Source organism: Rhinopithecus roxellana, chromosome 5, assembly GCF_007565055.1.
Source record: "Rhinopithecus roxellana isolate Shanxi Qingling chromosome 5, ASM756505v1, whole genome shotgun sequence".
In the NCBI taxonomy this organism is placed as follows: Eukaryota; Metazoa; Chordata; class Mammalia; order Primates; family Cercopithecidae; genus Rhinopithecus; species Rhinopithecus roxellana.
The window spans coordinates 77,786,069-77,801,407 of record NC_044553.1 but is presented as its reverse complement, the minus strand read 5'-3'; the positions used below and the strand labels follow the sequence as shown (position 1 = coordinate 77,801,407).

The 15,339-nt window shown below is 54.4% G+C and overlaps 1 protein-coding gene across 1 annotated transcript in view; it reads left to right on the top strand.

Annotated features, from left to right (window-relative positions):
• The first annotated feature begins 859 nt into the window (after positions 1-859).
• The window catches only part of STRA6 (stimulated by retinoic acid 6), a 33,223-nt gene continuing 18,743 nt past the window's right edge, over positions 860-15,339 (top strand). Inside the window, exons 1-3 of the mRNA XM_030931232.1 lie at positions 860-942; positions 7,717-7,783; positions 10,757-10,934. Coding sequence (XP_030787092.1) covers positions 7,744-7,783; positions 10,757-10,934 — 218 coding nt within the window. The 5' untranslated portion in view covers positions 860-942; positions 7,717-7,743. The remainder of the gene's footprint in view (positions 943-7,716; positions 7,784-10,756; positions 10,935-15,339) is intronic.

The window sequence follows — 15,339 nt, the reverse complement described above, 5'->3', positions numbered from 1 at the left end:
CTGGCTAATTTTTGCGTTTTTAATAGAGACGGGGTTTCATCATGTCAGCCATGCTGGTCTCGAACTCCTGACCTCAAATGATACACCCGTCTCGGCCTCCCAAAGTGCTGGGATTACAGGTGTGAGCCACCGTGCCCCACCTAGGCCTGAGAATTTCTTTGTGGCCCATTTTTACACAGAAATCGGGGAAAGTTAGAGTCTGTAGGCTTTATGGCTGGCTTTGGGGAAAAGGGGTTTTGATTTCTATGACCCACCTGGAGGAGCAGGGATTCTCATTTCTACATCTGTCCTTGGGGGAGAACGGGTCTGAGAGACAGGAGGGCAAGAGAAAGCTAGGTCACTTTTGCTTCTGAGGCTTTCATTTTGGGGTGTTATTTTCTGAGTTCCAACAGGCTGCATCTGTGGTCACTCAGCCAGTAAGGAGTAAAGACAAAATTAGAAGCCTAGTCTCTTCCTTCCACCGAGGGGCCTGGCTACTTTGAAGCTTTCTGTCACGAGTAGTAACTGTGATCCTGTCTGTCACGCCAGTGCCATCGGATAACACACTTTTCCTCTCTTGGCCTCCTGCTCCGGGCTCCAGCACCAAGCACTGTCAGGAGAGTCTTGGGCCATCCCTCAAGTCCTTTTGCTCTGACCTCCAGCTGAGGAGGAGCTGGAGGAGGGGAGCCAGGGCAGCATCAGTGATCCCTGCGCTTGCCCTGACAGCCCCCCTCTGCCAGCCTTGCCTTGGAGGGGCTAAAGTTCCTGGTCTGGCGGGAGGGAGAGGGTAGCCTTACTGCTCAGCAGCACTGACCTTTGCCTTCATGTGCCCAGTTGCTTGGCTGCTCCACCAGGCTCTGAAGGCACAAACCCCTGAGATGGTGTCTAAGCCCAGGGCCCTGAAGACTGTGGATCCTGAGACCAGCACCACTCATCCTGCAGCACTGGGGACAGACAGAGCAGGTAAGGTGGGAAAGAGGGCAGGAGATGGCAGGGGCAGCATGGAGTCAGCATAAGACAAGGCCCAAGATCAGAGATTTAGGCATGGCCTGGGCTAGCTTAGAAAATGTACTGCCTAAAACCTTTAAGAGGAGAGATGCAAACTTCACAGCCAGATTGGGGAATGGGGAGCAAAACAAAGAGCAGGAGAGAGAAACCAAAAGGAAACAACAGAGAGAGTGATAGAAACACAGAGTTAGACAGAGAAAGAAGGAGAAGGAGAGACAGAAGGAAAGTAGAGAGAGACAGAAGGAAAGGAGGGAGATTGAGTCAGACACAGAGTGGGTGAAACAGAGAGTGGCATATGAGGGACAGGCAGAGACTGATGGACAGGGGCAGAAAGGCAGACAGGAGGACAAACATAAAAAGAGAGAAAGGGGCCGAGCACTGTGGCTTACGCTTGTAATCCCAGCACTTTGGGAGGCTGAGGTGGGCAGATGACCTGAGGTCAGGAGTTCGAGACTAGCCTGACCAACATGGAGAAACCTCGTCTCTACTAAAAATACAAAAAAATTTAACTGGGCACGGTGGTGCATGCCTGTAATCCCAGCTACTCAGGAGGCTGGAGCAGGAGAATCGCTTGAACCTGGGAGGCAGAGGTTGCAGTGGGCCGCGATAGCGCCATTGCACTCCAGCCTGGGCAATAAGACTGAAATTCCATCTCAAAAAAAAAAAAAAAAAAGAAAAGAAAAGAAAAGAAAAAGAAAGAGAGAAAGAAAGAAGCCAGGTGCAGATATTGACAGGCAGACCTACCAGTGGGCAGGGGTTCTGCTGTGTTATCTGACAGAGTATTGAGAGGTGTGTCCCAATCCTGCCATTTGGCTTAATCAACACTGGGGGCCTTCCCTCAATCCCAGGAGTCCCCCAACCATATAGTGAAACAGAGTCCAAGCTCTAGGAAGGAATGTTCTTGAGGAAAAGCAGTGAGGGGTATGTGTGTGTGCGTGTGTGTGTGTGTGGTAGTGGTGGTGGGGAATCTCTGGTAAAACTTTCCCTAGGTCAGTCACTGACCCTGGCGCATCATGTGGCCTCTCTGGGCTTAAGTTTCTTTTGGATGTGATGGAGTCTGGGGTACAGCAGGAGTCTCCTTCAGCCTTATAACCTGGCCTTAGCTAAGGCTCTGTCTTTGCCGCTAACTTACTGCTCTATTCTACTTAACTCATGGCTTCTATCTCGTAGTCCAAGATGGCTGCCTGAGATCCAGCTATCACAACTGTTTTTCAGCCAGCTAGAAGGAGGAGGGGTAAAGAAAATACCTCTCTTTTTAAGAACACAACCTGGGAATTACGCACAATACTCTTTGTCCAAGTCACTGGCCAACACTTAGTCTAAGGGCTACATCTAGCTTCAAGGGAGACTGGGAAATGTGCAATACTGCGCTGGGGACGGAATCAGTTTCACACAGCTCAGTGATGCCTTCACAGATCCTTACTCATAGCAGGCTTATTTAAAAAGAATTACACATGCAATATGAGTTTTAAAATATACATTTCAAACAAGTGAAAAATCCTCCTTCATTCTCCAAAATTCATCCCTCCCCCAAGTGTGACCACTGTGAACAGTTTGCTGTGTGTCTGCCAGATTCACTTTTTATGTATACACACATACATACACATATGTCTACCTAGTTAAAGAAGCATAAAATGAGATCACGATTTATGTATTGTTCAGCAACTTGCTTTCTTGGTTACTGTTACTTGGCGATACGTCTTGGAGGTTCTGCCACGTCAGTCCACAGAGAATTACCTCATTCTTTTTAACAGCAAAATAGTACTTCAGCGTGTCAATTTATCAGCATTTATGGATGGATATTGGGGTTGTTGCCAATTATTTTTGCCATTACAAACGGCCTTGGGAATTTTGTCTCCATATACATGCACACAGGCATTCCTTGGGAATGGATTCCTAAAAGTGTGCCAAAGGTTAATTTTCTCTTTATGTGGGTTTAACCCTTTGGAACTAAAAATCCTTTTCTCCATGGACAAGATGGTGATCAGATCCAAGCTGGCTGGCCGCTTCCCTGTCTCGGCTTGAGCTGCTCTCTCTCCCTCTCTCCCTGCCTCCCACTGGGCAGGCCTGGCTCTGGCATCATCCCCCTTATTAGTCCTCTCTTCCAGGGTCTTTCACTATCATTGGAAGCCAATCTTACATACAAAAGCCTGTGGTCCCACATTTTTATAGGTAGCACTCCCTTTCTCCTTCAAGGAAGAAGAGACCACCTGTCCAGGGCCCTTCTCCTGAGAATTTAGGGCCCTGCTTCTTGGCCCGGACTTTATCTACTCCCTCCCCGCCCTGCTTGCCGCAGCACTCAGTTGGAGCACCCTCTGAGCGCTATTTCCTTCCCCAGTCTTGTCTGTATCCCTGCAGGATGCCCCCTCTAGGAAGGGGAAGGAGGGCAGGGTGAGCCTGTGCTCAGGTGAGGGGCGATGCAGTTGACTGTCCTGCAGCCTTGGAGGTTGCAGGCATGTACTTGGGGCAAAGAGCAGGACTCCAGAACGCCAGCCTGTCTGTGAGGAGTGAGAAATAGAAGAGAAATCTCCGAGGGGGCCTTTTTCACTTCCCCCAGGAATAGATCATATCTGGGATTCCATCCCTGAAGCCCCGTGATGACTCCCCTTAGCATGGTCAGGGCCCTCAGCCCAGCTGGGCAGCAGGATGCGGATCCGGTTATTAAAAGCTGAGCTGGTGGTTCCCCTCCAGCAATTCATCAGGCAGTGGCCCCCTGGGAGTGAGAGATGGGGACAAATGGGTGTAAGTAGGGGGTTCCTCAGCTTCTCTAAGGCCACACATCTGGGGAAACTCAGCCATCAAAGCCCTGTGCAGGCTTCTCCACTGAGAAGCCTGAGGGCCAAGGAGATCAAGTTTCGAGCAAATGGTTTGGGGGTGTGGAGAGGCTCTACTGCTGGAGACAAGCCTCCCTGTGTGTTGTGTGGGGCCCCAGCCCCTGCTCTGCGCCTGAGCTGGAGATGGGGGTGGGGTGGGCTCCTCTGATCCTGGAATCAGGGGCAGGAGGTCTATGAGGGCAGGAGGAGGGGCAGAGCCAGACTGGGGAAGGAGGGAGCTGTCTTCCGGGAGGAGCAGATCAAGCACCTTTTAAAGCAGGTGCTGGGGCCACTGCTCAGGGCCAACTGCCGAGACCACACAACCAGCCACCCCTCTAGGATCCCAGCCTAGCTGGAGCCGGGCTCAGAGGAGGAGGCCCTGTGTTGAGAGCATCCTGCTTGCCTGGAGGGACAAGTTTCCGGGAGTGATCAATAAAGGAAAGGAAAGAGACAAGGAAAGGAGAGGTCAGGAGAGCGCCCTGGTTGGAGGTAGGCTGGAGCCAAGCCTGGGAGGCCAGATGGGATTGGAACAGGTCAGGGAACAGGGAGAAGGTGCATGGGGTGAGGGATGGGGAGTGAGCAGGAATCAGGGCCTAGGGGCAGGAAGTGAATAGAGTCACAGGCTGGAGCAATTCTGATGAATAATGTCGGAGACCTGGGGAGGGCTGCCCTCAGGGGACACTGAGGGGCTCCAAAAGGCCGTGAGACATTCACAGAGTCCTGTCTGAGTTGAATCTGACCGCCTGTGAGCAAGACGTTGGTGGAGAGCCCTGTCCTGTGGTCAGCAGCGGAACAAGGAGAGAGAAGTCAGGGAATCTGCCCAGCAGTCAATGTCCTCAGTGAAGAAGGAAGGCAGCATAAAGCCTACATCTCAAGGACACACCATGGTGACCTTCTCCAGGGAGAAACGTGGTGGAAACAGAGAATGTGGGGCTCTTATAGCTGGGGAATCTTCATGGCCTTGTGTCTAGTCCTCTGAAGGCAGGAAACCCTCTGTTGCATATTGATGTTAACAGCCTCTTCTTGATTGCCTCCCTTGATGGGGCCCTCACTACTCTGTTAGAGTACGAAGGCTACCTTTGTCCTGAGCTGAAATCTGCCTTCCCTCCTCCAGGTCAGTACTAGCCTAGCTCTCTGAGAGGGAAAGAACATGCTGCTCCCCTGGAACAGCCAGCTACCCTCCTCCTCCTCCTCACCAGTGTCCACCTTCATACGAGAGCCTGGTCTAAATCCTTTATGTTATGATGATGCTGTTGGTGAGGGGGCATGAGAATTGCAGGAAGGGCACATCAGCTGGTGCTTCTGACCCTCCCACATGGCAGGGGAGGTAGGACATAGAGAGACAGGAGGTGGACAGCCATCCATACTCTTCCCGCCGTGAGCACGGCAGCCAACGACACTGCCTTCCAGCCCACTGGGTGGAGGCAGACTTGGTCTGGTGCCAGAATTAAGCACGTGTGTGTGCAAAGGGCTGTAGGATGTGTGTGTGAGTGTGCTGCGCCACTGAGGGCACACTCTGAGCTCACGGGCCCGCATGAGGTTGACTTTCTTGGCTGCTTATTCATGGATTCTCAAGGGGACTGGGCTGCACAGGTAAGCACAGGGGCCATCCCCCAGCTCCTGGACTGAAGCCCCTTTCTTGGGCATTCTCTTCTGTGCTGTGGGAGTTGGGGGTGTTCCTGAGGTTTGAGTGTTGTAGAACTATTGGGTTTGCTGTAGGACTCAGAGATGGGAGGGTGGAGAGCAACAGGGGTCTCCAGGCTTTCTGCAAATGCTCACAGGCTTTTGAACATCTTGTTCCAATCTGTGGTTGATTTGCCGGAGTCTGAGTGTCCTGAAGTTGTTGTAGTGGTTCTCATGTGTTACTGAAGGTCTGGGGGTTCTTCGGGGGCAATACTGAGGTTGGAGGGGTTCTTACGGCATTACTGAAACTCAGGAATGTTGCTGAGATTCTGGAGGTGCTCTGGCAGATCTGGGAGTCCTTGAGGGGATGTTTCTGAGGTTCTGGGGATGCTGCTGGCCTTCCCCATTCCTTCTGGCCTGCTGTTAGCTTCTTCTAAGCTTAGCACTTTGCCCTTTGAGGATTTGATAATCACAGGCTGCCGAAGGCATGCACGTGGGCCTCTGTTCCTGGATGCAAAAATTCCTCAGGTTTAATCAACTTGAACAAAAACAGGAGAGGAAGGAAGCCCTGTCCCAAGGCCTTCATGGGCCAGCTCCAACCCGAGGGGCGTAGCAGCTCTGTGCCAAGCCCAAATGGCAGATGGCCTTCATTGGCTCAGAGTCCAGAAGCTTTTTAGGACCTCCTCTCATATTGAGCAGGGCTTAGCCACCTGCCAATCTGTGCCCAGCTGGGAGTCCTGCTGGCTTGAGCTGCTTGTTGGATACTGGCATCAGCCTCATCTGAGTGCCCACGTGGGCTCATGCTGGCCACAGCGAGGCAGCCCTGCCCTGACCCCTATGCTGCTCTCTCCTTGTCTCTCAGACTTCCCTTCTTGGCACTCCTGAGACACGTGTAAATTCATTCTTGCTATCATTCCAGATCTTCCATGGCTTCAGTTCCCTGCTCCAGGCCCCCTCCTCCAGGGAGCCTGCAAAACTGCACAAGCCATCTCCTCCTTTCCCTCCCTGCTCCTCAGTCTTTGGCAGTTCTGTCTTTTGAGCACTTTTGCTCTCCAGCCTGCCCTCTCCTGAGGGCAGGGCTGGACCTTCCTGGGTATCAGTGCCCCTTTAAAGCCAGCTCCAGAGGGCAGGCCCTTGACTCTGCTGCCCAGGCTTTTGGAGAAATTCTTCAGGGGCACATCATTACCATCCTTCTCTTCCTAACACTTTTTGCCTCCTGCCATCTGCCCAGGTAGCATCTTTCCTAATAGCTCAGAGGCAAGCCTCCCATTTTGCAGATGGGAGCTCCAAGCGATTCTAGCCCCAAGCTGAGGAGGTACCTTGGGCTCAAGAAGTGGGCTCACCTTGCAGCTTGAGCCACACGGCTACCCGCTATCCATGGATCTTCAACTCAGCCTGCCCCTCTGCCCCCACCAGACTGGGCAGGGCAGCTGTGGGCCAGGAGGGGGCAGGTGGGAAGCAATGGGTTCACCTAGGAAGTCACAACCACTCTCTGTGAGCTTCTTGTTACAACTGGTTACTGGTATGCAGGGAGGGGTGCCTTGAGGGGAGAGTTCACAACTGGAGAATCTCCAGGCTGGATTTGATAGAGGCCAGTGAGACCCATAGAAGGGAAAAGACTCACTCAAGGCCACATAGCCAGTCCCAGGGTTCAAATCCAGCTAGGTGGCCTCCCCAACCAGGCGTTCTCCTCTGCCATGCAGAAACCTGGCCTTTACCTCTGGACCTTCCAGCTCTGCCCTGGCCAAAGTACCGGGCACAAGGCTGCCCTCTGCCTGCTAGGCCCACGCCAGGTGAAAAGGACGAAGCTCACCATTTCCTCCCCTCTGCTTAAGGCCTCCTTTGGTGGCCTCTGTGCTCTGTGTCTCCCCATGAGGAGGGAGGTGGCATTGTTGGCACTGGGTTCTCCATGGGGGGTGGGGAAGGGACTGTGCCTGGACTCGGCTGGGGTCCCTTTCTGCCAGCCTGACTGCAGCCCCTGGGTGGATGGAGGCTCCTTCAGGCAACCTGATTGCCTTTCCTCAGTGCCTGATATGGTTTGGATGTGTGTTCCCTCCAAATCTCATGTTGAAAGTGACCCCCAATGTTGGAAGTGGAGTCTGGTGTGTGGTGTTTGGGTCACTGTGGAGAATCCCTCCTGAATGGCTTGGTGCCCTCCCTGCGGTGATGAGGGAGTTCTTGCTCTATCAGTTCATGTGAGAGCTGGCTATTGGTAAGTGCCTGGCATCTCTCCTGCTCCCTCTCTCGCCAAGTGTCCTGCCTGACCCCCCTTCACCTTCCATCATGATTGTAGGTTTCCTGAGGCCCTCCCCAGAAGCCGATGCTGGTGCCGTGCTGCTTCCTGCACAGCCTGCAGAACTGTGAGCCACATAAACCCCCTTTCCCTATAAGTTACCCAGAGTCAGGCTTTCCTTTAGATCAACGCAGAACAGATGACCCCAGTCCCCAACTGGTACCTCCCTCTCTCCCCTCAGGTATCAGCGACATACCACCTTCCCAGTGAGGACTTCCCTGACCACCTCATCTCAAACAGCCAACTCCCGTCTGTCTCTCTTCTCTTCCCCTCTCGTGTCGTGTCCCTCAAGCCCTACCATACATCAGGTTCCATTTGGTACAGGGCTTGACTCATCTTGCTCACTGCCAAACCAGCCTGGGGAAGGCAGAGTTAGGCTTCCTCCAAGGAAGAGGATGGTTTCTTTTTTTTTTTTTTTTGAGATGGAGTTTCCCTCTTTTGTCCAGGCTGGAGTGCAATGGCACGATCTCGGCTCACTGCACCCTCAGCACCACCCCCCAACCCCGGGTTCAAGCCATTCTCCTACCTCAGCCTTCCTAGTAGCTGGGATTACAGGCTCATACCAGTATGCCCGGCTAATTTTTTGTATTTTTAGTAGAGATGGGGTTTTGCCATGTTGGCCAGGCTGGGTCTCCAACTCCTGACCTCAGGTGATCCACACACCTCGGCCTCCCAAAGTGCTAGGATTACAAGTGTAAGCCACCACACCTGGCCAAAGGGCATGGTTTCTGATAGGCAAGGATGTCTAACCCCAGACATCGCTGCCTTGTAGAGGGAGTGGGCTCCCTGTCTGGAACTGGACTCCAATGGTTGGAGGTGGATTTAAAATCAGATGGGAGTCGGTTGCTCCCTAAGGTAAGAGTCTGAGACCCCTGAGCAGGGAAGGGCTTGCTGGGCTCTGGTGTGGGCACGGGGGCTCTGGGAAGCCCAGCTGGTGAACCTCAGGGCACAGCAGCAGCCTGTGTAGGACAGGCCCACTAATGAATACTGACCGCCAGAACAAGCAATGGCTTTGCCAAGCTCAGTTTCTAAAGTCCTTCTTACCCAAGGGCCAGGCGCTGTGCATCAGGGGAAGGCAGGAGGAGGGAAGGCAGGGATAGAGTCCCGCCCTCCAGAAGCTCACACCGGCGCCTGGAAGGCAAGTTTCCCGCATCCCTGGGATCAGAAGGGCCAGTGTGGGTTCCTGCATTACATCAAATAAAGCTCGGGTTCAGCCCTGAGTCTGCAGGCGCTGATATCTCTGTGGGATGGTGGAGAGCAACAGAACCCTCTTCCTGCGAGAAGGGCCATTTGGAAAGAATGGGGAGGAACTCAGGCTAGCAGGGTGCTCAGCCCCTAATCCTGCCCTGTGGGCTTGGGAATTTGAATGACAGCCTCCTCCAGGATTTCAAGCCCTGTTTACTCTGAGACTTCACCCTTGCTGTTTCCTCTGTGGGGATCACACTTCCCCCCACCCCCATCCCCATCCTGTGCCTGCCACCCTCTGCTCAGCTGACTCTTCTCTGCCCTTCAGATCACCATGGAAAGGTTATTTTCTTCAGAATCTCCCCCTACTCCCAAATACTCTTGGACTAAATTTGGTTTCCCATGGTACAGACCAGCTCAGCCTGTGCTTCCCTTTGTAACCCTCAGACTTCGGAGGGGATTTAGTTATCTGGCCGTGTTCCCCGTGAACTCTAATGTCTCCTGCCTCAGGGCTCAGAACAGTGCTGGCACATAGTGGGTGTTCAATACATTTAAGTTAAAAGACTAAATGAATAATGTCTTTTTAAAAAAGCTGTTGAATGACTGTCTTAGCTGATAGGGTCAAAGCCCAAGTCCCTTGTAGGGTATTGGAAAGACAGAGACCCTCACAGTTGCAGGGGCCTAAACCTCCACCAGGGACTGTGGCCTGAGAACTGCTTTCTACCTTCTTCTGCCTCTCGCTCCTCCCTTCAGGCTGGGGCACGGGTCCTGCTCCTGGGGAGGGAGAATGAGGAGGAGCCCTCCTCCCTGGCCCAGACCTTGCCTTGCTCACCCTCAACCTCACTCCAGGAGGAGCAGAAGGCAGGCGGGGCTCCTCTTGCCTACCCGTGGGTCTGGTTTGTGTTTAAAGAGCTAATTTCCGCCTTGTGGGGGTGAGTTATCTTCTTGTGAAATCAAGTTGTAGGAACAAAAAGGGTTTACCAGTGGACACATGTTGCCTCCTTCATGGAAACCCTAGGAGAGGGAACGGACAGATTCCCCTTCCCTGCCTCCGCCCCAGCCCAGCCCCAGCAGTTGGTCTCCCTCGGTTGTTGCTGCAATGCTGGTCTCCTGTCTGTGTGGGGCACTGCAGATGTGGCGGGCAGGGGCGTGGGAGCTCTGGGGCAGGCGCTGAAGGCAGGTATGTGTGTGAAGTCAGGTGCGGGGGCGGGGGTGGCTCCTGGCCACACCCTTGCAGCGCTCAGGCCGCCAATGGTGCTGGGGCCTCCTCCCCCAGGAGGGGGGCTTTGTCAAGGATTATGGTGTGTTTCCAGCACCGAGGCCCAAAGGGGCCAGAAAGGGGCAGGCTGAGGCTGGGGGAGGGGAAGGGAGCCCAGCTGGGAGGGCCCAGGCAGGCAGTGCGGAGCTGGCTGTGGCCTGCCTACCCTTTCATCTCGGCAACTCCTTCCTCCCTGGGCCTCCCTTCTGGTGTGTCTGTGGGTCTGTCTAGGTGGGCTTGGGAAGGGGGAAGGAAGGGGCGTCTCTCTAGGCAGCTCGGACTGGACAAGCCTTCTTTGAAAATGGTCCTTTGAACAAACGCCTGCTGGTGGTTGGTCAGACAGACAGATGCGCCAGCAGGAGCCCCGGGGCCCCAAGGGGACAGCTATCTCTGCAGGACCGGTGCGATGGGCGGGAAGGGAGGAGGGGACACGAGAGGCCCTGTCCTCCTCCTGTGCCAGCTTGCTCAGGCCCTCAGTCCCAGACGGGCTTTTCCCAGAGAGCTAAAAGTAAGAAAGTAACCTTCAGGATTAAAGAGAAATGTTTCTTTGTTTGGGTTTTCCATCTTTCTTTTTTTTTTCTCTCTCTCTCTTTTAAGCCTCTTTTCACATCCGTAGTGGCTTTTTTTTCTCTCGCCTGGGGTTAAAGAAGAAGGGCCGGAGAATGTCGTCCCAGCCAGCAGGGAACCAGACCTCCCTCGGGGCCACAGAGGACTACTCCTATGGCAGCTGGTACATCGATGAGCCCCAGGGCGGCGAGGAGCTCCAGCCAGAGGGGTAAGTGTGGAACCCCCCAACCTCACTCTGTCGGCCATCAGAATGGGGTGATGGCAGAGGTTGCAACTGGCCGGGGAGCAGCTCCTGGTCAGGGGCTGCTAGGTCTGGCTTTGCCACTCATTTGCTGTGAGACCTTGGGCAAGTCACAGCCTCTCTGGGGTTCATTCAGTCTCTGCTTCTGCTACATGAGAACAAGACCCCTCACCCTGCTGTAAAGATACCTAAGCACCTGTGTGATGCGTTAAAAATACAGATTCCTTTAGTGTTCTTTGCAGATTCAGATCCGCAAGGATGGCTCCCTGGGTGATTCTGGCCCATAGCCAGGATGGGGAAGCTGCTGGGAGCAGTTGAGGCAAGCAGACCTGTCTTCAAGGGGTTATTGGTCTCTGTGGTGAGCATTTGGGTGTGGTGTTTCCAAAGTGTCAGGTTCTCTGGGCAGGCTGGGGGATTCGGTGAAGGCAGAGAACCAAAGGGAGAAAGCCTGGGAAGAAGTCACTGAGCAAACAGGCACCTTTGTTGTCTTTGGATGGTCTCAGAGGATGAGGAGAGCCTATTCCCTTCAGCAAGAGTGCTGAGGCCAGCCCAGGCAAGGATGGGAGCAGGGAGGCAGCCCGCCCCCGGGTGGCCTGAGAACCCGGCCACAGCGGCTTTGCCTGGGTCCATTCTACTGGGGTTTAGTCTGGGCGCCCTGGTGGAGGAGCTGGACCCCTTCTGTGTCCCCCACCTCCTGCCAGGATGCCTTGCCTGTGTAGGACCCAGAGCCAGTTCTCCCTTGTTGTTCCCAGGCCTGGCCCCATCCCCTACCTCCCTGCTCTGTCTGAGGGTTTGGAGAAGTAGAAAGGTGAGGCTGGGGGTTGCCGAGCCAGATGTGTGCACATCTGTTCTCCATCAAAACCTGAAACTTGAGAAGGAAAAATCCTTGCGTGCCTCCCCAGGGGCTGGGGCTGCGGCCTGGCTGGGCTTGGGTCATCCAGGAGGGACAGAGGCTCCGCCCAGGCCTCGGGGAAGGAGCTGTTGTTTGGAGGACTCAGGGTTCTGACCACCTGGAAAATAGCCTGCAGTCAGCAAGGGCGTGCTCCCCACTCTTCTTGCCTGATTGACCGAGAGCCTGTGGGCTCCACATGTCCTACTGTGTATGTGTGGGCTGCGAGGGACCAGAATGAGGAGAGGCCTAGGAACCCATGAGGATGGTTTCTGACCTAGGTGAAGGCTCTAATCTGAAGCTGTGTCCTTGGGAGCCTCAGGGCCCGGACACTGGCCGGGAGCCAGGTGCCTGTAGCTGTAGCATGGTCTCAGAATAAAGTTGTGTGTATGTCAGGCACTAGGTGATGGGGAGTCCAGTCCCTCATGTGGGTGACATCTAGAAGATTCAGCTCCTTTCTCCCACTGCAGGGCATGGCACCTGTCAGAATAAAGAGATTTGTTTGAATCTACTTACTTAGCCAAACCAATTAAGCTGCCTGCCATCCCCCTTCCCCTGAAGTGGGAGCAGAAAATTGGGAGCTCGGGGAATCCCGAGGAGATGAACTTGGGTTCACCTCTGTCTGTGAGTCAGATACCCTGGGGACATGTTGCTTCAGAGCTTTGAAGAGCTCTGGAGTGCCCAGTGCCCCAGCACTCTCAGGCTGGAGTTGGGGTGGATGAACACTGATGGCAGTGGAGTCAGCCACAGAAATTTCCTAAAATCCAGAACATTCAATGGCTCAAATATCCTCAGTGGCTTCCCAGGACCTCCCATGCTTGCTGTAACCTCATCTTACCTCACCTCTGGGCTGCAATCAAACTAGAGGCCTTGACCAGCCCCAGCCACGCTGCCTGTTGCCTGCCCCTCTGCTTCCTCATGCACTTCCCTCCACCTGGAGCTGCCTTTCCCCCTTCTTTGCCTAAAGAGATGTCAACCATCTTTTATTTATTTATTTTTTGAGATGGAGTCTCGCTCTTGTTGCCCAGGCTGGAGTGCAGTGGCGTGATCTTGGCTCACTGCAAGCTCTGCTCCCCATTTCAAGGGATTCTTCTGCCTCATCCTCCCGAGTAGCTGGGATTACAGGTGCACACCACCACGCTCAGCTAAGTTTTTTGTATTTTTAGTGGGGACGGGGCTTCACCATGTTGGCCAGGCTGGTCTCGAACTCTTGACCTTGGGTGATCTGCCTGCCTCGGTCTCCCAAAGTGCTGGGATTACAGGTGTGAGCCACTGCGCCCGGTCAGTAACCATCTTTTAAACTCAATCAGATGCCACCTCCTTTGGCCCAAAGTTCTCCCTCCTCTGCATCCTTCAGCACCTGCTGTGCCTGTCCCAGGATCAAGCTCGCCACCCTCTCCAAGGTCTTTATGTCTGTGCCATCCTGGCTGTCCCATGGCACAAAACATGGGGCCACAAGCCACCAGCCAAACATTTGCTCATTTCTGTGCCGCTTGAGATCCCCATCTGACCCCTCACACTGAGCTGAGAGGTCAGATGGGGACCTCAGGTGATACAGAAAGGGCCAGAGGCTCCCCCAAGCAGGGCCCTGGAGGGCGTTTCTGGGGGTGGGAGTGGTTTGGGGTAAGGTCCATAGGAAAATGGTCAAACTACTCCAGGGACAGTTTTCCAAGTCCCTGCTGGGCCCAGGTATACAGGTGGAGCAGGACCTAGTCATGCAGGGAGATGCAGGCTGAGAGGGAGGGCTGCCCTGTACACTGGAATGAGAGGCCTTGGAGCTGGAGGTGGGGAGCCTGAGACTGGAGCACCAACGGTGGAAACCTGCTCCCTGCATGGCAGCTACTCAGGACCCCAGTTCTACTTGGGGAAGAGGCTGATCTCCTGGCCAAGAAGCTGTCCAGAGCTGACTTACTCTGCCTGTCCACCAAGTGGCTGGTTTCTTTCCCACCGCTCAACCGCTGGGATTTCCTGAGAGAAAGTGAGCAGGACAGACCAAGCTGACCCAGCAGAGGGTCCCAGGGATCTGTGCTCCCCTGGATAATGCGGCCTTGATGCCTCTTTTCATGCAGTGGAGAGTGTGCTGGCAGGAGGCTGAGCCCTCTGGGCAAGCAGGGACTGGCCGCAGCCCAGGCTCCATCTCAGGCCCTCGCCCACCAGACCGCACTGGTCTCACCCATGCTGCCATCCTCCCTCTGGCTCTCCCAGGCCCAAGCTGGGAAAACCCTTAGCTCTACCGCTCCCCAGGGACCCAGTCCTGCCTGATCTCCCAGGGCCAGGGGCAGCCCTGAGCTCAGGACTCCTGCCTCATTCCCTTTCTCCACCACATGATTCTGCTGGGGAAGTGGAGGGTTTCATTGTCCTCAGTGACTCCTATCTCCACTGTGGGTCTACCTCTGTGCTCAGCCAGGGTGAGTGCAGGACCATTGCCAGGCCATAGAGAGCTTCTGTGGAATTAGAGAAAGGGATCCCCAGTTAGGTGCATTCAGTTCAGCGGGTGCTGGGTTTGGTGAGCAGGGTGGCCTGCTCGTTCCCTTGGCTGAGCATCTTTTTGCAGTGGCCAACCTCCATGGCTGTCCACGGAGGCTCTCGTTGAGAGGGAAGCCGGAAAAGAGACAGACCAGGGGAGATCATTTTAGTCACAGACCAACCTCAGATGGCAGTGAGTAGAGGGCAAATCATAGGGCCAAACCCTTGACTGCTTGACCCAGGTAGTGTGCTCAACCACAGTTCTGAGAAGAGGTCTGTGAGACCAGGAGCAGTCAGAGGGGCTTCCTGGAGAGGGGAGGCCTTGAAGGACAGGAAGCATCTGGGTGAGCAAGAATAAGTGCTCAGCCAGGCACAGTGGCTCACACCTGTAATCCCAGCACTTTGGGAGGCTGAGGCATGAGGATTGCTTGATCTCAGGAATCCAAGACCAGCCTGGGTGACATGATGAGGCCCTGTCTCTACTAAAAATACAGAAAAAAAAAAATGCCATGCGTGGTGGTGCACACCTGTGGTCTCAGCTACTCAGGAGGCTGAGGTGGGAGGATCGTTTGAGCCCAGGAGGCTGAGGCTGCAGTGAGCCGAGATCGCCACTGCAGTCCAGCTTGGGTGACACAGCAAGACCCTGTCTCAAAAAAAAAAAAGAAAAAAAAAAGGATAAGTGATCAAGGTGAGCCGGTCCACTCTGCTGCCCCTGGGAGCTTCCCATCTCCTTTAGTCTTTTTTTTTTTTTTTTTTTTTTGAGACGGAGTCTCGCTCTGTCACCCAGGCTGGAGTGCAGTGGCCGGATCTCAGCTCACTGCAAGCTCCGCCCCCCGGGTTTACGCCATTCTCCGGCCTCAGCCTCCGGAGTAGCTGGGACTACAGGCGCCCGCCACCTCGCCCGGCTCGTTTTTTTGTATTTTTTTAGTAGAGACGGGGTTTCACCGGGTTAGCCAGGATGGTCTCGATCTCCTGACCTCGTGATCCGCCCGTCTCGGCCTCCCAAAGTGCTGGGAT